This window comes from Mastacembelus armatus, chromosome 13 (assembly GCF_900324485.2).
Source record: "Mastacembelus armatus chromosome 13, fMasArm1.2, whole genome shotgun sequence".
Classification (NCBI taxonomy): Eukaryota; Metazoa; Chordata; class Actinopteri; order Synbranchiformes; family Mastacembelidae; genus Mastacembelus; species Mastacembelus armatus.
The window spans coordinates 14,680,780-14,705,170 of record NC_046645.1 but is presented as its reverse complement, the minus strand read 5'-3'; the positions used below and the strand labels follow the sequence as shown (position 1 = coordinate 14,705,170).

The window sequence follows — 24,391 nt, the reverse complement described above, 5'->3', positions numbered from 1 at the left end:
GCATTTTCAGACCTTCTCGTGGTTATTCACCCGGTTGGTCATTTTTACATGACTTAACTCTAAATGACTCACTCCTTACAACAAACTGCTTAATTTTACTTGATAATATATATGCCTGGAGATAGTGGAGGTATGTCGAAAGTATTTACTAGCACATTTAAGGGGCGTGAAATGAGCACATTAATAGCTTATTTCCTAAAGGCAATATGGGACATGTCCAAGAGCGATATAGTTCTGTGGTGCTGGGAAGGTATTTTAACATAAACTGATTTGTGTTTTTGAGTAAACAGCACTCTATAGTAAATACAGCCCATCCCCAGGGAGCACAGTTCACAATGTCTTTAGTTCGGGTCTGTCCGCCAATCTGTGTCGCAGGTCTCCCCTCTATGTCTCCCCTTGTCTGCCTCTCTGTAAGCAAAAAAAGCCCTAAATAATAAAATCTAATTACACAGCCTTTGCTGTGGGAAAAGGTCCTATTTTACCAAGACAGGTATTTTATATTGGCAATGTGCAAATGTTTTATGTAATATGAATCAGAATTAGTTGAAAGTTTTCTGCAGAGTAAATAGTGTAAATCATTGTGCACATGGTCTAAGATTTAACCATGTTTGTACCTGGGTGTCTGTGTCAGCAGATGCATCTCATAAATAATAAACTTTTCCTCCTGTGGTAAATTTACACAGGTCAGTCTGCACTGGCTGTCCATCAAAAGATTTGTCATAGCTGTTTTGCAGAAAATACATCATGTCAAAAATCCTTATAAGTTTGTGCAGAACAATATACAGTATCAATCAGTGTGTCTGCAGAGAGCTCTGTGTGATGGCCTGGCTGAAAAGTGCAGTAGAGGGGGAAGGAGGAGGGGTGCTCAGTCTGGGTCTGGATCCCTCCTCATCTCAGGAATGCGTGCAAGTTCGTCTCCAAAAGTGCTGACGTCAGGAGTGGCCTTGGATTAAAAACAGCCCGTTTATAAAGAGATCTGTTTAAACACTCAGCTCAGGTAAGTCCATTATAGCAGAGCCATTTTATGGCTTCAGAACGACACTTAAGTATATCCTTTAATAAACTCCTTGTGCAAACAATCTAAATGTCACTGAGCATTATTTGATTTATATTATTTAATTCAATTAAGCCTGAACAATGGCTTTAAGTTTCTGTACATATTTTAATAGCGTTAGATGAAAGGTAGTAATGTGGTAGAAGACATTTACTGACGCTCCTGTAACTGAGAAGTTTGTATTTTTGGAGTTTAGAAAATTCCCATTGAATACTTTTGCACAGTAATTCAGTGATGTCCATCTGGGGTGGATTTGGGTGTAATCTCCTTTTTGTGACTCTACTCCCAATAAGTTACATAAGGTAAATTTCTTTATGAGGAAATTTACATCAGCAGTAGCTGCCCAAAGTGCAAAGCAACATAAAAAAAGCAATATAGGACATAAAATACCGAAGGGTATTTTATTAGCAACATTAAATTAGTAACATACAATTTAAAATCAGTCCTGTAATAAACCACAAGCCAATGAAAAGATGTTACTATGTGTCTAAATACTAAATGTCACATATGCCACTCAAGAGACTGGCAGAAGGGTTTTGGACAAGCTATAGACGATAGAGTGAAGACTGACTGGCTCCAATGAATAAAATATTGTAGTAATCAAGCCAGGATGAAAAAGAGGCATGAAGTCACTTCCTCAAAGGCAGTAAAAAAAAGAAAAACTCCTTAACTGCAGCCATGAATTGTAGCTGAAAGAAGCTGGATCTGACAACTCCATTCATTGTTTATCAAATCTAAAGGCTGCATTAATTAGCACACCCAGATTAATGAAAAACAGTTTACAGCGGACAGCAAGGCAACTGTCACAATAACCAAAAGAGTCAACAGATCCAAAAGAGTCAAAGACCAAAGAAAGTCCACCAACAACCAAGCTTCACAAATAGCCTTTGTTCAGTAATGACTTTATGGAGTGATGCCATATTTATGTATATGGTCCTCACAATAAAGAATGTGTAAAGAAAAAAGGATGGGTCCAAGTTCGGCTCCTTGGGGTACCATACAGATCCTTGAAAGGAACAGCACTTTTTAAAACATGAAATAAAAATGTTTAAAATGTTCCACTAAGATTAAAAAGCACCAAAATAGCAGTAGTACTAATATGGTGCTGTGATGTACTTTCTCATCAACGAAATTCTGTTGCTGAAGGAGAAGCATTTCACAGGAGATAAAGGGTTAAATTTTGAAACAGCCAGAATCCAGGACTGAACTTTTGTGTGCCTATTTTTAATATTAAGTGGGACAGACCCAAGTGGGTTTAAGGAGTCAAAGGGCTTATAATTTCACATGAAAAAAAATATTTTGGGGGTTTTTAGGTTGTATAAATAAATAAATAAATAAAATTAATGAAAGAGTCTTTAAAGCTGTCAAATGGACCACACTCTGTTTTCTACATAAAGATAACAGTGATAAATGAACCTTAGTAATGTTGACTTTGGAGTCATTTTAGATTTTTACTGTTCAATGCTCAGGAGCTAAGCAGCTCCACCCAGCTACACACACACACACACACACACACACACACACAACTATCTTTGTGAGGGCATTTACTGACATGATGCATTTGATAGCCCCTTCCCCTAACCTTCACTAACATAACTACTGTAAATGCCTAACCAAAACCTTTACCTTAATCCTAACCTAAACCTAACTCTAACCTGAGTTATAAAACCAGGAATTAACACTCAACCCTTTCGATGTGTAAGGACCAGCCCTAATATCCTCATTTTTCAAAACTATCCTCATTCCCTTGGCATAATCCTTCAACTTGTTCCCACAATGTGTAACCAAACAAGTATAACCCCCTTCATGTACAAACACACACTTGTGTTATTTAAGAAACCAGCTTTCACTGTAACAACCACAACTTACACTAAAAAGCACCTGTTGAGAAGAACTTTGCAGATCCACACAGGTGAGCAAACCAAAGTCACATATCTGGGCCCCACGGGCATGCACAGTACATAAAGGAGTGATTTAAGCAACGTTTACATTCAGTTTTTTATTTTTCAAATTCTTCATGTCAGTCTAAATGAATTGAAGTTGTCAGGCCTGCTTCTGTCAGCCAAAAAGTTATGAAGCACAGTCTTTATAGACCTATATATTTTCATTCATGAGCTCTGTCTGGAAAGCAAACACCCCAGCTTGCACACGAGAGAAATGAATAAGGAGAAGGTTAATGATGTCTGCTACAGTAAAAAGAGAAGTGCTGTGCTGAGAATGAATCAGCACTTGAACTCTTTCAATCAAGAGGGCAGCCAATGCCTGCCCCCAGTTTAGCAGACATTTTATGTTACAATGTTAGGGTCTGAGGACACATCTGGAAATCAACTCATCCAACATCAGGCCTCATGGTACCTATGGCAAAAGGCTTCACAAACGGACCACACACTGTATATTAATTTGGTTTGGACATATTCTTTTTCAGTCTTGCAGGCCTCACTTCATATATCATTGCTTTCCATATTTGATTTCTGTCCTGGCCAGCTGCTCTGACAGACTATTAGCTTTAGTATTGCCTCAGGTGTTTCAGCACTTACGTAGATGGTATTACACAGGAGGGGAATCAACACCTTCTTGTATGATGTCATATAGTTTAGCAAAATTAGTAGCTGTAAACATATCTAGACAATTGAATAAAGGATAAAACAGATGTGACTCTATAAAAGCAATACAACATTAAATTAGTTCTTTAAAAATAAAAGCACATTTACATTTACATTAGGCAATAATAGCAGCAATCAATTACAAACAACACACGCCTAAAGTTATTTTAGTATAGGCCCTTTGATTTTTTTTCAACAAGAAAGTGCCCTCTCAAATGGAAGTTTAAAGGGTTAAAAGCTGGGCAACATGCATTGGTATATGTATATGACTGAATATGTTTTTCTGTTTGTAACATCTGGTATTTTAAAAAAAAATCAACAAGCACAGAAGATTAGGGGTGAAAGCCAAGAAAGTTGAATGTTTATTTGTCTTAAAGCTGTATGAACTGATTTTATTTTTTCTTTTTTTTTTGGTCACTTGGGAACAACTTTGAATTGATCTCATCTAGTTGCCATAGCAAATATCTTAGCAAACAATTACTCATTTACACAATCATTAAATACAAAGACACATTAACATTCCCCCTGGAGCTGTGTTTGTCCAACTGATGAGTCCAAATTTCACTCTCATTTTAGTTCTCCATGAAATACTAAGGGAAATATCTGACTCTGCCGTTGCTAAATGCTCCTCTGTGTTCACCATCTAGTCACTAACGTTACCTTTCATCTGTTTGCTGCTGCAGAGGTAATGTGCATTGCCTTTATCAAACGTTTTGTACTATAATAGCTGCCTGCTGCACCTGCAAATGAAGGTCCTGATAGCATTGTACTAAAGTTGCAGGTCTTAAAAAAAAATCAAAAATGTGAATTGATCCATATAGAAATGCAGAGTTGAGTGATTATTCTCTGTTGGTTTTTCACTATGAGTGACATTATTCCCATTACACATAATTGTTTGACCAATTGTTTGTATAAAAATATTGATTAATGCAGCTTTGAAGCCAATATGTATACAATTTGAACGATGATCCCTGACTGACTATCAAGATATTGAGTGAAGGAAAACAAAGTCCAAAACCATTAGAATGCTTTGAAAATCATATACACAATCATACAAAACAATTCATTTAAGACTTTAGATGGATATGGAGCACTTCAAACTAACACAGTCATTGTGATCACCTCATTAGTAAAACTTCGTGAGTGGTGCTTTAGTTCTTTTCCACAGTCTGAGTGGAAACAAGTTTTGGATTACAGATCAGGGTTGGCTTTGTTTTCCATGTCTACTTTAACACTGAACACTGGGTAGCCTGACAGATTAATGAACTCAGTATTCATGCTACTGTCTGACCTCATGGCACTATGGACAGCATGTGGATCAGAACTTCAAAGGCTTTCACCAAGTCGTGAGTTGTTTCATTCAAAAACACTGAAGTAGTGAGAACTATTTTGCCACAGAAGCTGTGAGAAAGAGGTACATATTCACAGACCGTGAAAAGACAATATTTATAGTATGTCAGAGCACCGCTTTGTGCACTTTCTCCCTCTCTGTGCCTCCCTCCTGCACTTGCTCTCTTTCTTATGTATGCAACACAGCACCTACAAACTTTCACCCTCACACACATTCCTACAGTTCTTACATTTTCAGTTTCAGTTTCATTTAAAGTGTGTTTTCACTTGCAAAAAGATGTCCCAACACACGGTACAATAACACTCAATTAAAACCCATTATTTCTGCTTGAACCAGTATCGTCTGCTGATGTCTAGCCATACCACATGTCAACTTCTGGGCCAGACAGCATGTTGGCCAGGCTGTGAACTGATGGCAGCTTGAATTTGTGAACTGGGCATAGCCGGTACTGCAAAAAGCGACCCAGACAGGAGGAGCCACGGGGTGAATGTAAACATTTGCTTCTGCTGTTAATCCCCAAATTAGGCCTAATTGGGGGTATCAGGACCTGGTGATCTACAGTAGGCACAGGAATTCTCATGAGAAGACCAGAGTGTTGCAAGTCACAGCTAAGCACTTTGCTGGTGGACAAAATAACGTAAATAATAATATATATTCTGAGGGGGATTCAGGTCCAACAAGCATTTAAATCAGATGCAACAAGTAACTGAGGTCAGGCCTTTGAACTGGAGAAATTCTAATCTTCTTTAAAGGTGATTCATCTAGGTCTTCTTAGCTAAATCTAGCACTACATCAAACCATGTTTAAGTCAAATTACACATATTTAGGCAAAAACGTTACTCACTTTAATTGAACACAGTCCTATTTAACATTGTCTTCTGCCTCCATCTACACCATGAAAGAAGTCCTCAGTGATTAGTATGCAGACATATAGGGAATCAAGATTAACCAAATGTGCATTTGCCAAACCAGTTAGTCTTCATCCTCAACACACACTCTCTCTCTAAAACCAGTCCTTAGTATTAGAAAACACATCTGATAACCTAACCTGTTACAATTGTCTGAGTCTGTCTGAGTTAGAATGTGGTTAACTGTGAATAAAAACACATTTTGTTCAGTTGCAGGTGTAAGTAGCCTTTTTGGCTTGAAGATGAGACACCACACTTTGACCCCTACGTGGACAAACAACACAAAGGTGAGTTTGGCAAATGCAGGTTGGACTGGACTTCACCACCTTCAGTGGATTCTGTGGTAAGAAGGACTAGGCTTCAGGCATTTAGACTGACGATATTGAACATAGTAGACATATTAGACTAAATGACAGAGTTTCCGCTGTGCTCCAGATGCTTCCTCTTGATGCATGAAATTTTTATTTATTTATTTTTGTATCGTGTTGCACCTGCACTTGGACAGCAGAAGTTTCAGCCTCACTGGACCTGTGTTCACTGCCTCAGGTAGCTGCCTCTCTATAGTGATTTCCTTAAAATCCAATCCTTTTCTGTGGAGCATTTACTCTGCCTACTCCTACACAGCTCATCATTATAAAGGATTCCTTCCATGGAAGGAGGAAGTAAAACTAAAAACAGACAGTAATTTATCACAGGGCCAGTATTTACCTTCACACTCTGATTTATGTCTTCATCAGTATTCCCCTTAAATGCAATGACACTGGAAAGCATTATCAGTATTGTCAGTATTACCTCAGCGGGTTTCTCCAACGGTCTAGTTTACTTCATATTTCCATCTCTTGCTTCATTCTCCACTCCTTGAATAATGTGCACTGTGCCTCTCAGTCCTGAACACTTAAAGACAGTTTATAAAGGTCTGAAAAAAAAAAGGATTAGACTCCCCCTCATGTTAATATGTTTCCATGTGCTTTCCCAAGAGCTGGATAGTGTAATATATCACTTGCTCTAATATAAGAGCTGTATTTATTGAATTTGGTTTAATGAGTCCATTTCCATTTTAATATAATGTGATAAAATGGGTTATTGATTGTGAAAGTTGATTTCAGCTTGTAATGGTTTGCTGAATCATGTCTGTTGAGTTGTCTCCAATATTTTTAGGAAGATTCATATGCTTCCCCATATTTGGTGAAAGTATCCATTGTAACAGTGATGGGTTTAGATAAATAATGCAGAGGTGGAATACGATGCAGCTTTTCACCATCTCCCCAAATGACTGAGATGGAAAAGAAGTTGATTGGTGTAGGAGTTATACTCCTTTGTGCCAAAGTGAATATCTGTGAGGCAGGGCTTGAATAAACATTTATATTACCCCACTCAGCAAAATACATATTCCAGACTCTTTGAAGAATTTAAAGTATTTCTCCCATGTGTGACAAAGCACTACAATTTCCAAGAACAAGAGAGTGGCCAAGACTCAGAGACATACCAAAGCTTTACAAGCTGGGCTTTAGTTTTATGAGAATAATCCCTATATGTGCATGATACGCACAGGAATCCGCTCCAATACAACTTCCTCCTCTGTCCGAGACAGAATATTCCGTCCTTTGGAAAATTCCACTCAGCGCTCCAGGACCATGTCCTATGATAAGAAGGGTGTTATTGCTGATGGTGACAGAGAAAATAACTGTTTGGGATTTTAAGACATCGAACCTCCAAATTGATGTTCTAAAGTGTCCAAGGTTCTGCTGCTTTTGTTATGAAATGTGGCTATCCTGATATTTCTAGTTTGGCTTAACGTTTCTGATCACAGACTCCACACAGACAAACATTAAACTGACAGACCCCATCTGGTCAGGTTTTGTTTTTACTGGTCTCGTCAAAAGTTGGCTCAGACATGAGAATGGAGTCAACCAGAGTACTGTATGGAAAACAAAATATCTGAAAATATCTTCAAAGCACAAATGACCAAAACTGTCAAACAATTGGCGGAAAAGGACAATATTCCCCTCTAGTATTAGATCATCACATTAACATTAGACTTCAGTAAATGTACTTTATTACTTTCCAACATCATTACCCCCTAAAACCACCATTAGACAGTGTTATGATCGTTATCAGTGTTGTTATGAGTAATAAAGTGAGTAGTAACATTAGTGATGATTGTAGTATTAGAAGCAGTAGTAGTAGTGGTGGTGGTATAGTAGCAGCAACAGCAATATTAAGAGCAGTTGTATGAGTAGACAGCCACTGGCTGAAATCCAGTTTCCAGTAGAAGACTCAGGCTGATATATCAGCCTGAACTGAGCACAGTCTGTTCTTTTTTGACAGTGGAGACTAATAGCAGCAGAGGAGATGTGGGATCAGACCAAGCCTGTGATAAATCATGACTCAGCAGTGTAGCATGATAAACAAAAGCTGTTTGAACAAGCCCGGATGACAGAGACATGAGAGAAACTGTACTTCTGCCCCTCCTACTGTATCTAGCTGCTTGTCAGTTGCTTTCTAAGGGCTGTCTGATCTATTGTGTGTGGTTAATGTATATACTCATGCATGTCTAAAAGTCATTTCTCAGACAATTCTGTTATTTCATTTTTGAACACTGTCTAATTGTTACATATTAGAATATTGACAGTCCATCTGTTCACCTGTCACTGCAGTGTCATTGTCAGACTCTTTTTGTCTTCACTTGTCTCTTACTGCCCTCTAGTGGATAAAGTCAGCTGGCATGACTAGAAGATTCCACTGGAGATCAGCTAACAAATACACACATTTGGTTAATGGATACACAAGAAACTACTCTAGTAAGAACCTTATTCCTTTTCTTTTTTTTTAAACCATTGATCATCATTTTACCTTTACACCTAAGACATAACAAACATTGTAACATAATAATGGGAGAAATGAACCAGGCCAAAAAAAAAAAAAAAACAACCAAGGAACTGCTAAGATTTTACTTCTTAAATCTTATAATGAATATGAGCTTATATTTACTTTAAAGGCTTATTGTATTTAAATGCATGTGTAAACCCACCCACCCTGTCAGGCTTGTGATGTAAACAGTGGTGATAAAGTCAGGGAGGTGCGCAGGGTTTGGGTGGGCTCAGACCATGTCGCAACACATAACATATTATCGTTGACATTAAAAGGGGTCATCGGTGACATTTTACAGAATTTTAATTACAATCAATTCAGTTATTTCTATTTAGCTTTTCTGAGAACAATCAATGAAGACCCTATAATGCTAAAGTGGAAACAGATCTGTACAAGGTCATTAACATAAGTTATAAATTATATTCGTTTCCTTTGACAGTACGGTGGCTGAGTGGTTAGCACTGTGGCCTCATAGCCAGAAGGTCTTGGGTTCCATGAACCTATTACAGTATTCTGTCCATGCAGGAGATATAAAGCTGTGTCAAATCCATTGAGAGCCAACTTCCTGGTCAACAGCAGTACTGAGGCTCCCTGTACTTTTGTCATGAGTTGATGTGATATGCGCTGACTCCTGTGTGGAGTTTTTATCAGTTAATGACTCAGAGATAGCAGAGATGTATAGCTCACCTCTGCAACGGACGTCTGGGATGGAAGAGGAAGGAAAAGAGCTAGCTGATCTGTACAGAGCTAGCTGATCTGTACAGTGTCTCATTTTGCCAATCTACATGATGGGACTGCAATAATTTGACTGCCCTGATGTTTTCTCATGTCTATATATTTTTAAATGCGCTCTGATCAGGTAAACAAAGTCCAGTTCCTCCCCTTGCTTTTTCCAGGAAAATTCATTTGGTAAATAGTGATTTATCTCCTGTTTAGAAATTGTTTTATTACACAACCACCATGTTTGACTGTGTGCACATGAAAAAAGCATGGAGAAATACTAAAACATGCTAATGTGGTACAAAGAGACACAATATTTTACTAGGTTTAATTTTAGGTAGTAAAGGGTATAAATTAATATCAGCAGTGAATTTACATGTTCTAGAGTTCCAAATTTAAAAAAACAATAATTGGAACACAAATGTAAATGTGGATAATGCAAAATAGATTATTTGGAATGCAAATGACTCTGTATGCCTCCATTTAACACAACCCGTTTTTTGTGCAATAAAAAAAAAAAAACCCATTTATAGTTTTATCTGGAATTTTGTGACTAAACACAAATTTTTAAATTAGAACTAAAATTGAAATCATATATTAATAGTGGCACTTTGTCTTTGCTCATGTGTCACTATATGGGCCCTTTGGACAAGTCAATAACCAACACAAGTGCACTGTTTCTGGACATTTTAAACTTTTTATTATAATGCCTATAATTTTTTAGACAAAGTAGCCTTTGCTGGCAGAAATGCAGTGGTAGATGCAGAGAGAGAGGTAAAGTTTGCTTAACATGAGAAACCGAATCTTAAACCATAACATAGTTATGGCATTTAACAGCAAGATATTCCAGTTTATCAAAATTTGAAAGCCTCATGGTGCCACAGTGTGTTTATACATGTTGCTTTTTCACATTATGCCTCAGAAACATCACGGATAAAATGACTGATGATGCTCAGCAGCATTAGTCCCTACAGAACCGAGACACTACAATGGATAATTAGCTCATAGTTGGCTTTTTGACTAGATAAGTCACTTAAGTTATTGACTCATTACCTCATCTGTTGTTGATGAATTTTATTTCTGAATAATCATTTATTGACTAATTGCTTCAGTATGAAAAGTTTTACAACTTGCTTATAATTAGTCTCTTCAGTCCAGTCTAACCACTTCAGGGATCTTTTGATTGATAGGAGCTGGCTCCACCCGGAATCAGGTAAAACACTGAGCTTGCTCGTACATCCCTGCAGGCAAATGTAATGTTTTTAAATTTTCACTTTAGTAAGGCAGAAATTGATCAATGTGAACATGTTAACATTTAGCCCAAAGCACCACTGTTACAGAGCTTACTGAGGTGCTGGCCTTACTAAATTGCAAAGAAAGGATATATGTCTACAGGCACATATTGGGACATTCTTTAGGTTGGTGCAAAGCTGTTCTGTATAGGAATATCACACTGAGCTGCTGATACTCCCTGTAGGCTTTCTGGAAACTTTCCACAGATATAACACTGCTGTGTAATAACATTGTCACAGTGTCAATGGACAGTTAAAAAAAGATTCCAAAATTGATGTAGCATAGACAGAGAGATTCTCTGATCTCTTTTATTTCACCTTCTTCATCAGTACCTGGAGTCTACATTATCCATCATCCACATCCAATTTGACTGCTGACAGGAGGAGATCTGGGCTTGTTGTGATGCTAGTGTGCTACTGTAGCCTGGAACCTCTTGCCTCAAACGTCCAATAAGCTCCACACCGGAGATTTATTTCAATTTTACACTTGTTGTCTTTGGACCAAACTAGCACTGCCACAAGTGTCAGTACTGGAGGACATTGTCACACTTCACACATCTCCAATGTGGAAACACAAAAGATTACTTTTCTCAGATATGCATTTCATGTGTAGACCTACATTTGTTTGAGTTCTCCTTTACATCACTCAACCTGATTGCTTTTCGTTTATAACGTGCAACAAGATTAGGCTGCAGCTACTGCACAGTGGAACCACTGCAAACATTGTTACACATCAGCCAACTAGAATAAATTAAAGCATCTACTCAGTCAAGGGAGTGACAGCAAATACTTTTGCCAGCTAAACACTGTAAATACTCTGTAAATACAGAGCTATGATAGATTTGATTTTGCATAGTCAGAGGTTCGGGCTTTAAATTTCTTAATTGAATTGGATTGAACCAGTATTGTTTTATTGCCCTGGTTCTTTCCAGTTAGTGAGACGTGCAAGACAAGAGTCTGCATGCTGAGTGCCTGCAGTATTTTCTCTATGGTAAAACCTCAGCTGACCATTTGGAGGCACTAAATTCATGGTCAGTTAAAAACACTTTAACATGTCGAGCATCTCTGTCTGGTTCATATGCCCAACTTCTTTTACACGGTGTACTGAACTCTGACTCTTTTGTCAGAAAAATAAAAGGCTTTCAAATGTTTCAACTCTTCAGTTGTAGTCACTTGGTAAAATACCAAAAACCTAAGCTTGGTGTTGAAGTTTGTTCATGACTATTAACCCATGAGTTTGCAGGATTAATCTACCACAAAACATGATTTTTAGTATTGTATTAAAAAAATATATATATATATATATATATATATATATATTTTAGTTTCAAATGCTCTGAATTGTGTATAAAGTGTATTTATTGAAAGTACAGAACAGTACTGTCTCACAACTTGCTATTCCTGTGAACTGCTGCTGTTTCATCACATGCCAACATCATTTGTATTGATTTGTGGAAGAGATAAAAAGCTAAATATGTTCAGTGCGTGTAATTTGTTGACTTGTTGACTACAGCTTGGTGTTGCTGTATGACTTTATGCCTGCTTGGGTCTGTACATGCAAAGCCAAGCAAGCATTAATTGTGACACTTTAATATTCTTATTTAATAGTTTATCCCACCGGTTTCAGTGTCGTTATGAAATAGTGTTTGTCGATGTGTATAATGTTGCCATCATTTGGTATGTGAAGCTGATGTAAATTTTTACTGACTTGAACAAAACAGAGGAGTCTGAATCAGAAGGCTGAGCTCTCTGAGGTTTGCCCAGGAAACAATTAAAAAGTCCGACAGGAGCTTTGTTTTAATCCTTAGGCACATCTATTTTAGCGAAGCATGCCCCCAGCTATTCTTCCCTCTCCTTTGAAAACAAGGTTGAGATGACTCATTTGTTTTATACAAAGTTAAGCATGTCGATTTGAGTAGAAAACTGCACAATAATTTTCTTTTATGCAAACAATGCCTCAGATGTGTTTGTAATAATTTTTAGAAAAGACAATTAAAGTCATTTATCAGCAGTCTGACCTGAGATGCCAAACCTCAGCTTACAGACACAAGAAGATGCTTTGCTTTGCTTATGTACTTTTATTGCTGTAGGTTTTCTTTACTCCAAACATACCGCAGCTCAAACTGAAACAAAAACACACTCTCTACCACAAACCAGCAGCAAGAAGACTCCTGCAGCTACAAATCAAAAACTGGAAACAATATATCCTTTTAACTTTGGATGATGAGTGGGTGTCTGGGAGGAATGACATGCAGCTTCCCAGTCCCTCTTCCATGCTCCTAATGCTTCCAATCCCTAATCTTGACTGTACATGCAAATAGTCCAAAAAACGTCCATACCAAACATTTGCATTTAAGCAAATAGATAAAGGTCATTTTGAAAAGCTGCCTCCTCATGACTGCAGTGTGAGGTGGCATGTTCCATGTGTCCCTGCCCTCCTGACATTGTGGTTAAAGCTCCCATCGTGGCACGCCACAGCACTCAGTATGGTGCTGCGCTCTGGGATTTAACTTCTGTAAGCAAATAGAGCAGAGGGACAACAGAGAGGCCTGTGAGTGTCTGTGTGTATGTGTTTGTGTGTGTGTGTGTGTGTGTGTGTCAGACTGCTCAACAGCATCATGGACACAGGTAAGGCACATTCATTTATGTACAGACTAACAACTACTCCTACTGTCTTTACTATTGTATTACTATTATTACAATTGTATTGTAAATAATGTTTGACAGAATGTTTGCGGCAAAAGTAAATTTTGGGAAGAAATTCAGTAGGTGCCCTTTAATGTGTGTGACAATTTAATTTGTATTTTGGCTATTAATTAATGACATCTGCTCCTATTAGTAGTTTCCTTTGCTGATGTGTTTTATGTTTTGGTACAAGAAATATACAGGAAGTACTCAGATTACATTAATCTGTTACATTTGAAAACTTGCTACATAACATCAAGCACTTTTATGCTAATATATTCATTCATAACATATGTTTGAATATGGAATCAGAGTTTAGAAAATACATTTTTGTAACTTTTTGATCAAAGCAAAAATGCTCAAAATTATTTTTGAATTTGATCTAATTATAACAACATCTAATATTTTTAAGAATCTCACTCCACGGAGAAAGGTTGGGGCTTATCTAAAAGATACGTTCAAAAAGCTGGGGTCTTTTACATAAAGTTTTTTGCATCTGTTTGCATAATAAAGTTTGCATTTTCATTGAGTTTATGGTGCTGCCTCCCAGGAATGTCCCCAAAATCACACCAGCACACATTTGAGATTTGAGAAAACCAATTTTATATCCAAAATGATGTATGCATGCAGAATTTTCACCATTTAGATGTTACTAATTTATATGTTGTTTCTTAAACCATCACAACCTCATGTCCTTCACTGTGAGGTTTCAAGTGTTTGTAGTAAATTGGCTCTTTTTAGCTGTCCATTTGCATTGACCAAACCAAAGGCAATTTCCATGACATTTACACAGCAATCCCAGAGCGTCATTCGCCTATATGCATAAAACTGTGAAACATTCAAATGAACACACATTTGTGGGGATCGATGAAAATTTGTATGAAGTTGTGCAACAAGTCGAACTGTTTCTGAATTTGTAGCAGATATTCCTCCAAATGTGTATTCACGAACTGTCCTTCTGCTGTGTCCAGAATATTCTAAGAGAGTGTACCAAGGTGTTCGAGTCAAGCATACGGTCAAAGACCTGCTGGCAGAGAAGCGATCCAGACAGACAAATGGGCCCAGATACAGTGTAAGCAGACTCTACTCTAAACTGCTCTGCTTTTGTCCCTGTCTTGTCTCTTCCCACTTCATTTTTCTCTCCAACCACACAAGGCAACCACAGTTGACATTCTGTTGGACGCACAATTAAGTAGTTGTCTTTTAAAAACCTCTTCTCCTTGTTTACATTTTGGCTTATTTTGTGCACTAACAATCCATGGCTGATAAATGATTGACCACCTGTACCCCCCCCCCCCTTCTGTCTCCACTGCCCTAGATAGTACGCAAAGCCTATCTGTAAATAACTAAGCATGATGTGTATGTACAGAGGCACAAAGCGCCAAGTTCCATCCTTACCTCACAAAAGAATGCAGACACAATGCTGCATTGATCGTGGCTGTGGCCACGATCTCCCAAAAACTCCCTGAAAGTGGAGGTGGAGGTGGAGGTGGAGGTGGAGGCAGGCTGGGAGGACTGAGGTGGACATGTAGCACAGAGACAGAAAAAAAGACCGTGCAGGAGGGTGCCTATGCAAAGTTTGAGCCTCGCACACCTGCCAGCCAACATTGTCCTCTGCTGTGTATGGGCTGCAGACAAACCTTCTATTGTTGTTTCAAAAACAGACGCTAGCACACACACACATGCAGTCAGGGAATTTAGACTACTTTAGACGTCTGCATGCACAAGCAAGACTGGCTTTTCAATTTCCACAAACCGCCTGTCAATAGACTTTTACAGGACAGTACTGAACTGTTTGTTTTCTGTTCAGTGTTGGCATGTCCACTCTATAGATATTCAGGCCACAAACGACCCAGGTAATGATGGGATTTTGTGAAAGACTGAAGAGAAAATACATCAGATGCAACAAAGACCAATGATGCTTCTGTAACACGATGCTCATCCTGACTCTTCAGCTCAGGGTTTTATGTAGAGCTTCAGTGCATGTAGCAAAGAGATGACAACCAGTAGGCTGAAGAGTTCTGAGTTAGAGGACAGCAAAACAACAGTAGTTATTGTAACCCTTGTGCTGGGGAAAGGTTTTAGTTTCATTTGAACCCATATTCAATGGAGGAAGAACTTCTTTGAAATCTTAAATAATTCTGTATAACAATATTCATATAGTACATTACAAAATAGTTTGCAAACTTTTTTAAATAGTGGCATGAATGGTGCAAAAAGCCAAAATGCTGTAACCCTGTTTTCTTTTGAACATGATGCCACTGTTCAGAGATGTACTACATGTGGAAGCATCAGTTGGTCGGAGAGGACACAAGTTTCTCTGCCGTGGGTAACTGAGTACCCAACAGCTACAGCAACTGACTTCTGTGTGTGTTACTTTTGAAAATGGCTGCAACAGCCTCTTTAAGAATGAAAGTCCTCAAAATTCTTCATCCAGTTTAAATGTGCATACTGAAATAATGGCAGCAGGCATACATGGTTCTTCATCATTATGGACACAGTTTGGTCATCATATCAGGACGACCATTCCAACAAGAACATTTCATGGAAACAGTCCTGAACAGCTTTTTTTTTTAGGTCTCTGTTGTTTGGTTTAGGCACTAAAAGAAGTCAGCTTTAAGGAAAGATCATGGTTTGGGTAAAACTAAAGTCACTGTTATAATAATAAACAGACAAAAGTATGAAATGCTAACTGTTAAAAGCAACAACAATGACATTTGGCTTGAAATGAGAAATGGACAACTTTCATTTTTTATAATAAACTGTTTCCATATTGTATATAACAAGTCTAATCGATTTGGCACATAGTGTACATTCAGGCTGTTCTTCCACTCCATTGGGCTGCATGCAATATCTTTTCAATACAAGGAGGTTTACTTGTGTGTTTATAAATGATGCATTGAAGATCTAATGATGCACACACAATAGACAAAAAGACACACAACAGCTAAAGCCACCCACATCTTTATGTTCGTTACTGTAATGCTGCTCTTTTATCAGTGAGAATAAAAGGCCATTAGGAGAGAAGAGCAAACAGTGACCGCAGAGTGAGTCTCCACATGTCGGAACATGGAGAGACACAGTAAATATATAAAGATCTTACATCATTTGATTTCATCAGGTTTTCTTTTCAGAGAACAGTTCCATTGAGGTGGACTGCCCAAACTTGTTGCTATTACATAAATGATCTAGGACAATGAGAGAAGAAAGTGTGTGATGTAGTTTTAGGACAGTTTGGGACAATTTTATGATTTTTTTTTTCCTTTGGTGAAAGTCTGAGTAAACAGCAACAACTCACAATTCTGAATCTGAATGAAATTTATATGGATACAGATAAAATAACAAATAATGTAATACCTGCAAAAAATGTGGCTCATTTTAAAATAAAGTCCTGAAACATTAAGGACATGCTAAGTAGAGTAAGTAAAGGAACTACCTTTAAAGCAAGAGATCAAGAAAGAACAATACATGTAATGTAGAAATATTCTTCAATATATATGGGCATGTGTTCCTGTAATAACCTATAACATAGATAAAATATTAGAATGAAACAAAGTAAAATAAATCCATCATTATTACCCCAGCACCCCAGGCCTCCAGCACAAACACACACATGCATATGTACCCTGTCTGACTGTCTGAGCTTGAGCGAGCTGATTTCCATATGCAGCCTTCAGATATGCACTGAGCCGTACCTGGGCCACATGAGGAAGTCTTGGCTCTGGCAAATCACATTCAAATTCTGCCCTCAAAATTTGCTTGCCTTCCAGCCAACTCGGCTTTAATATCAACTCTTTCATGTTAGCAGTATGTAAACAAGCCTGTCCTGTCAAACCCTGTGTGCTGCATCTCTGTGTACTCTGCTCCCTCTGACTCTTCACAAATCTGCATCTACCTTTGCTATATAGACAAAGAAGAATAACATATGCAGTACACATGATATACACTCAGAATAAAACCAGTCTTCAGCAGAGTAATCTTATACTTTGTCTTGTGAAAAAAACATATCTAATGTATTCATCATGTCTAAATATATTAATGTAGGTTACATAATAGATAATATGGGTTGTTTATTTTATTTGAATGTAGCAGCACGGTGGATTGGCAGTTAACACTTTTGCCTCACAGCAAGAAGGGCCCTGGTTCACAACCCGTCAGGGACCTTCCTGTGTGGAGTTTGTATGTTCTCCCTGTGCTTGTGTGGGTTTACTCCGGGTACTCTGGTTTCCTCCCACAGTCCAAAAACATGTATGTCAGGTTGATTGGTGACTCTAAATTGCCCATAGGAGTGAGTGTGAGTGTGTGAGTGTATGAGGTTGTTGGTCTCAATGTGATGGACTGGTGACCTGTCCAGGGTGTACCCCTACCTTTCAGATCCCCGTGACCCTAATTAGGAATAAGCAGGTACAAGTAAAGAGTGGATAGATAGGTATAGATAATCGATGCATGGATGTTTTAGAATCGTGAATGACTTAAATATGTTCAGTACACATAGCACAGTTTCTGCTTGTCTGTCATGTTGATTTTCTTTTGACTCCTTAGCTAAATCTTGTGACCCTGTGTGGGTCATGCCCCTTAGGCTGGGAACCCCTGTGTGATAATTTAGTTGCAGTGGATAAACTTCTTACTGTCAACACATTTTTATAAACTACATTTGTTGTTTCTTGTACAATAATGCTCTTCATCAGACCATATGTTAATTTCTATAATTCTCTCATGCTGATTGATTTTGTGGTTCAGATTTCAAAAGTCATTCAATTATTAAGTATTCTTGTATCATATTTGTTTAATACTCATACTAATATTATTTAATATAATACATTTAATACTAATATTATTCATAACTGAAGATTTTGTGAAAAGTGAGCCATCCCATAAACACAGGGTCCACTATTTTGTCAATTTTTCAGAGAAAAAAAACAAAATTGGTTCTATAAGAAGCCCAAAATATAATAGGGTGCAGCAATTTGTGAATATTTTCACAAATTTATCAGATAATTCATCCTGAAGGACAGCCTGTCTTCTAATTTGACCATCTGAATGCAAAAGTACTTAGTCTAATGCATATAAATTTAATACAACATGAGTAGCAGTTGGGTATATGGAAATATGAAGGCAACAGGTGAATTTACATATCTACAGTTTGTCTAATTATGCGTGCTGTATCCATGCTCTGTGGCCAAATGTAGGGCATATGTAGGATATGTATGTATAATAGCGCAAATTGGATTTGTTTAAATTTTCCCAAAGTTTTCAATACTAAATATTAAATAAATAGGCATATGACAAAAATGTGTAAAATAAATCAATGAAACAATATTATTGGAATAATTTAAGAGCTTGAAACACAACTCAGTCATATAAAATGTTCATTATTATTATTTTCATAATGAGAGTTTTATAGGTGTTCATCTTTATTTCATGTTGGAAATCCTTGTTCCAAAATATCCTTTACCTGTGTGTGGCATGGGATTTTTCCAGCAACACACTTATAAGACATTTGTGGTCATGGTAAGAATTGAAAACGCGCAGTTGTGATTTGGAAATTTCATGATTTCATTAGATTCAGGAACAGAAACTACTCTGGGAAAGGATCGTGGTTTATGTTAAAACTTATTCTTTAAGGTTACAGGACCTTGGTTGTCATGGTTACATGGATTCATAAACAGATGGTTAGGTTGTTGGACACTTTTCTCAGGCATTTTTTTTGGAACCACACTCCTGTCTGCATGTACATTTTAGGTATCCAAAAATGAAATAATTCATCATTTCTCACTAGTTGGTAATTAAAAATTAGAATGTGATACTGTACTCACAAAATTGCATTTCATGATATATACAACTGATGTTACTGGTCAAAACTAAATTAAAACTAATTCCTATTTCAGATACCCATAATTCAGTTCTCCCTAGTCCAAAAGAACATGTTATATATCCACAGCGTCATTCTTCCCAGGACAAATGACTTGACTTGCCATCCTGGAAATCTTGAAAGTCTTGATAGGAAAAACACCCATTTCACACATCTGCTATCCAGTTTTACAAAACCTAAATTTAGTTTCAACCCATTAACAGACAATACACTCGTGGATATCTGAAACTGCATTTTTACTTGTCATAATATGAATGGTGGGTATCCGTATTGACATACTGTATATATATATATATATATATATATATATATAAACTAGCTACAATGTGAACAGTCAACACAGAGTGGCATGTAAGAAAAAAACAATGACTTTCCTGTAATTTCTTCTGATATTTTCTCCAAAATCTACACACGATTAAAATGACTGATTGCTTTTTCTTATCTCTTATTCTCTCTCATAGGGAGGCTCGACCACTCCGCCTTCATTTGTGCAGATGCCAGGTGAGACTCTGCACTCTTCACTGCATGCAGGATACAGCTGTTAGTATGTTCTCAGTCAGCACTATTACTATATTTAATACCTGGAGGACCCCCATTAACATTTGAAGAATGTGAGGTTCGCGGTTGATGCCAGTGAGCAGTGTCATGATGAGGCTATGCTGTTCCCTGCAGGGTCTCATATGCTGCCCAGCTACTATGGCATGAGGCGTCCCTTCATCTCCGATTCAGACTTCTGTTCATCCACCAAGCAGTTCTCCCCTGACGTCTATTCCTCCACCCTCAGTGGTAAACCTCTGGGCTGTGAGGCATCCACCATGACCAGCTACTCCTCCCTCATTGACAGCTACTACCCAGAGACCTTCGGTGATTACCGCAGCGCCACTGCCTTCTCCAGCTCTGGAGGGTCCTTCCTGTCCTCGTCAGCCCTCTCATCCCTGCTGCCTTCCTTCAGCGGAGAGTCCTCGCATTTGTTTCTGGTAGGTTTCAGGATTAGCATCTCTATTTATCTTTATGGCAAAGGTGATTGAATGGGTGGAGAGTCACATGCATGATTGACAGGAATTTACTTAAAGGGTAATTCCAGTTTTTGATTTGAAATGTTAACTTTGATATCATATAGTGTAGATTTATAAAAATAAATGATAGATTTGGGAGAAAAACAAACTTTTTCTATGAAACTATAATAGATTTTTGATGACATACTTTATTTGTTTTGTAGTCAATAGTATACCTTCCTTTTAATGTACCTCTTCTTTTATTTTCGGCCCATAGTAAACTGTCCTGATTCTGTTCCAGACTTTACCAGTATGATGAGGCTTGAGCCGGTCAAATGAAATCTCAGTACAAGTTCCGTCTTTGTGTAACTGCAGCATAACACAAGTTCACTGTCCACACAAAGAATGAATTTCATGCTAAAGACACTGGGAATAGTCTTAACAGAGACTAAAGCCCTGTATTAGCTTCACAAAAAATCTTTGCACAAAACAAAGACTGTGGATTTTGTTTTCCCACTGAAAGTGCCTCAGGTAGGGCTCTCTTCATGAGCAGCATGAACAGGAGGAAAACCAGTTTCAGTGTTTATACAGGAACCCAACTATTGTTAGAGAGACTTGAAATATTATGAACCTCTTCTTTAAACCCAGTGCATGCTGGGAAGGGCCCTGAGGGTTTTAACCATACTAGCTTGTGGAGAAGCACAATGGAGCTCACAGAGTACTTCCAGTTGACTTCTGAAATACAAACCACTGGACTGCAGCTCAGTTGTCTAGCTGCTATGTTGATTTGTTATCTATGTATATTCATGGCCATCCTGCCAAAACAGGGTGTTGTGTTAGTATGAAAAGTGAAACTAAGATATGGAAACTAGAAACCTATTGTTACCAGTTTGAGCTGAAAAGGTGGGCGATCATGGACAGGCGCTATGGCAGTCTCTTTGTTTGGCTTTGGTACTGTTTTACACATTCAATATGTTGTTAGCACCTTTAAACTAGGGTTTGAAAAAATGTGACCCAACAGAAACGCTGTTTCGAAAGTCGTTGTTATATTCTCATCTTTCTCTCAGATGAAGACTCCAGAGTATTTTATTTTTCTAGTCCAACTGTGCAATGAACTTTATTAAACTTGGCAGTGCTGGTTCTTGTACATTACACACACACACACACTAGTGTGCTCCCACTGAATGAGTAACAGGTCCAGGTTGCAATGTGCATCTTAACGATATTTCCTGTTACAGTTGTTGTTGTCTTTTAGGCTGATATTCAGCTTGTTAGCAAGTTATGTCTTAGTTACAGTGCTGATTGAATGGATTAACAGTGGCATTCATGTGAAGTGGTACTCCTGATTTCATACTTACTCACTTTCAGCTCTGTTTTTGGCTCTTGTATGTCTATTGTATATCTTGATGCATTATTGTTACTGTTTAGATGCACCTTAAATGTTTCTCATGAGTTACCTTCAATTTGAGAGAGGTCCAGTAATGAGTTGCTGGAGTTACATTTCCGCTGTGGTGAAATATGGACATGAGTATAATTCTGTTTTTGTTGTTGTTGTTTTTTTTTTTAAATGTATATCTTAAAATCTATGCAAACAAAACAAATATTAACTTAGTATCACTGCATTGTAATTTGTGTTTATTTGGGTGAAACTAGCTTTTAAAATCAGCTGCCCTTCACTTTTCTTCTTTCTGGACATTCTGGGGAACATAGTTGTGTGATGTCTCAGACAATATAAATTGCATCACATCATTACAAAAGACCTCCTGTTCTGATCTGAAGCTGCCATTATGTCAGTATCTGATAGCTAATGTTTCCGTTAGTCAGAAGAGGAAATAAATGAATGAACGATTCATCCTGTCCTCTCTTCTCTTCCTGCTTCAGAGAGACTCCTGGGAGCAGTCAGTTCCAGAGCCCATATCCCAGGTGGAGGCCCTCTGTCCGGACAGCCTGCCCTCCATCAGCGTCCCGCCCTCCATGCCCAGCCCAGAAGCCCCGGGTAGTCCCTCTCAGTATCGTGCCCCTAGCAGGGGCTCCTCCAGCAACCAGCCCTACACCCTGCACTCCCTGGAGGACTCCCATTACCACTCTCTCACCACCAGCAGCTCCTATCCTGTGCCTTCTTCCTCCTTCCCCTGTCCACCCTATATGAGCAGCCCCGTCAGCGACCTGGTATCCAAGATGGTGACAGAGGAGGCCAACGGCCACAGCAGCCTTGCGCCAAATGGCGACGCCCACGCTTCATGGGCTAAAGAGGATGGGGTAAGCCCCTGGTCCTCCTATGAGATCAGGAGGGCCTACTGACTGGATGATAGAGTTTAGAGGAAGTTGTAGGTTTCACAGACAGTGAAACAACAAACTCAACAAACACTCGACAGTACAGAGAAGATTCAATGGAAGATGATTTGTTAAGAGGACAATTTTCAATGCGTTTCCAAAGACCAAGATGCCCATATCACAGCCTGGTCTCATGGGAAATTCTATAATGTGTAAAAAGTGTGTCTTTTTTCTTTGATTTGTATGAAAAGGGAGTGAAAAGTATGCACTTGTTCAGAAAAGCATAAGTAATCATAAGCCTTAAACCTGAAAAAATAAATAAAACAATCATATAGTAAAGTTCATAAAATAGGATGGTGATGAATTTGTGGTCCATGGTTCTTGCACCACAGAGGATCCTTCTATCTTTACCATTAGGTATGGGGCAAGGTTGTGGAGTAGTAGAAATTATGATTTTGTAAAATCTATACTCCCACATATTTGTGTGTAGAATCTATCTGTAGAAATTGTGAAATCAGACTGCTGTGAGACTGATCTTTAGTATATTTATTATATCAACTATGGCAGACCAAATGCACAGGACAGGGGAGTCCAGTGAAACATTATGAGACAACATGCTTGCTAGAAAATTTGTAAAAACTAGAAAACTAGCTAAAGAAATGGTTAAAATATCCAGTATGAAATAAATAAAATGACTCACTGAGAAGAAAACTGTTAGATATAATTTATTTCAGAACCACATATGTGGATATAATTTAAGTGGAAAAAGCGAAGAAACTGATAGCCTGAAAAATACATTTAGAACACTTATTCAGTTTTCCCATATGATACAATGACAATTTTGATTTCCATTGGATCCAATGCTGATAATGCAATTATGCATTAACCAATTGTTGAATTCAAAACGCAATACACATAAAGACACTATTACAAACACCCTATAACTTGTAGCAAATAAAAAAGTCCTTTGAATGTGAACATTATTTATTATTGCTAACTTCAAATTTATTCTAACAAGTGAATTTCTAACAGTTTATTTACACATTGAATTTTTAAGTGTGCTACAATTAATATTCTATGTACAGAGGTACAAACCATTCAAATAGAAATTAAAAAATGATATATGTATTTGAAGCTAAAAAAAAGATAAAAAGATTAAAATGATATACTATAGTATCAAACATTCAACAAGGCAAGTTTATTTATGTAGCACAGTTCATGCACAGAGTAATTCAAAGTGCTTTACAGAAATAAAAGACAGGTTAAAAATACATAGGCAAAAATCAAAACAGGAAACAGCAAATAGTAAATAAATCAAATTAAAAGAGAATGAGTGCAGAAGGCCTGTCCCTGATGTTCTCAGAGTTCGAGATGGTTCATATGGCACCAACATGTCAGAGATGTACTGTGGTGCTGAGTCATGAAGAGACTTATACACAAGCAGTGCTGTTTTAAAGTCTATTCTCTGAGCGACAGGAAGCCAGTGCAGCGATCTGAGAACAGGAGTAACGTGGTTGTACTTCCTGGTTCTAGTCAGGACCCGAGCAGCAGCGTTCTGAATGTACTGCAGCTGCCTTACAGCTCTTTTTGAGAGCCCCGTGAACAGGCCGTTATAGTAATCTAACCTGCTAGAGATAAATGCATGGATGAGTCTCTCCAAGTCTGATTTAGACATGATCCCTTTGATTCTGGCAATTTTTTCGAGATGGTAAAATGCTGACAATGTTATTGATTTAATGTGGCTGTTAAAATTCAAGTCTGAGTCC

At 37.9% G+C, this 24,391-nt stretch overlaps 1 protein-coding gene across 5 annotated transcripts; it reads left to right on the top strand.

Annotated features, from left to right (window-relative positions):
* The first annotated feature begins 4,215 nt into the window (after positions 1–4,215).
* pou2af2 (POU class 2 homeobox associating factor 2) lies at positions 4,216–23,908 on the top strand. 5 transcript variants are annotated; one of them, XM_026293140.1, is made up of 7 exons: positions 4,216–4,342; positions 6,127–6,203; positions 8,624–8,717; positions 14,456–14,556; positions 19,818–19,857; positions 20,029–20,333; positions 22,233–23,908. In XM_026293140.1, the coding sequence occupies exons 2-7, from the start codon at positions 6,159–6,161 to the stop codon at positions 22,650–22,652; spliced, it is 1,005 nt and encodes a 334-aa protein (XP_026148925.1). In that variant the 5' UTR covers positions 4,216–4,342; positions 6,127–6,158; the 3' UTR covers positions 22,653–23,908. The 5 variants fall into 5 exon arrangements, with proteins under 5 accessions (XP_026148925.1, XP_026148906.1, XP_026148915.1 ...); XM_026293121.1 differs by having other exon boundaries at positions 19,818–19,896; XM_026293130.1 differs by having other exon boundaries at positions 4,259–4,342; positions 6,133–6,203; positions 19,818–19,896.
* Positions 23,909–24,391: the final 483 nt, after the last annotated feature.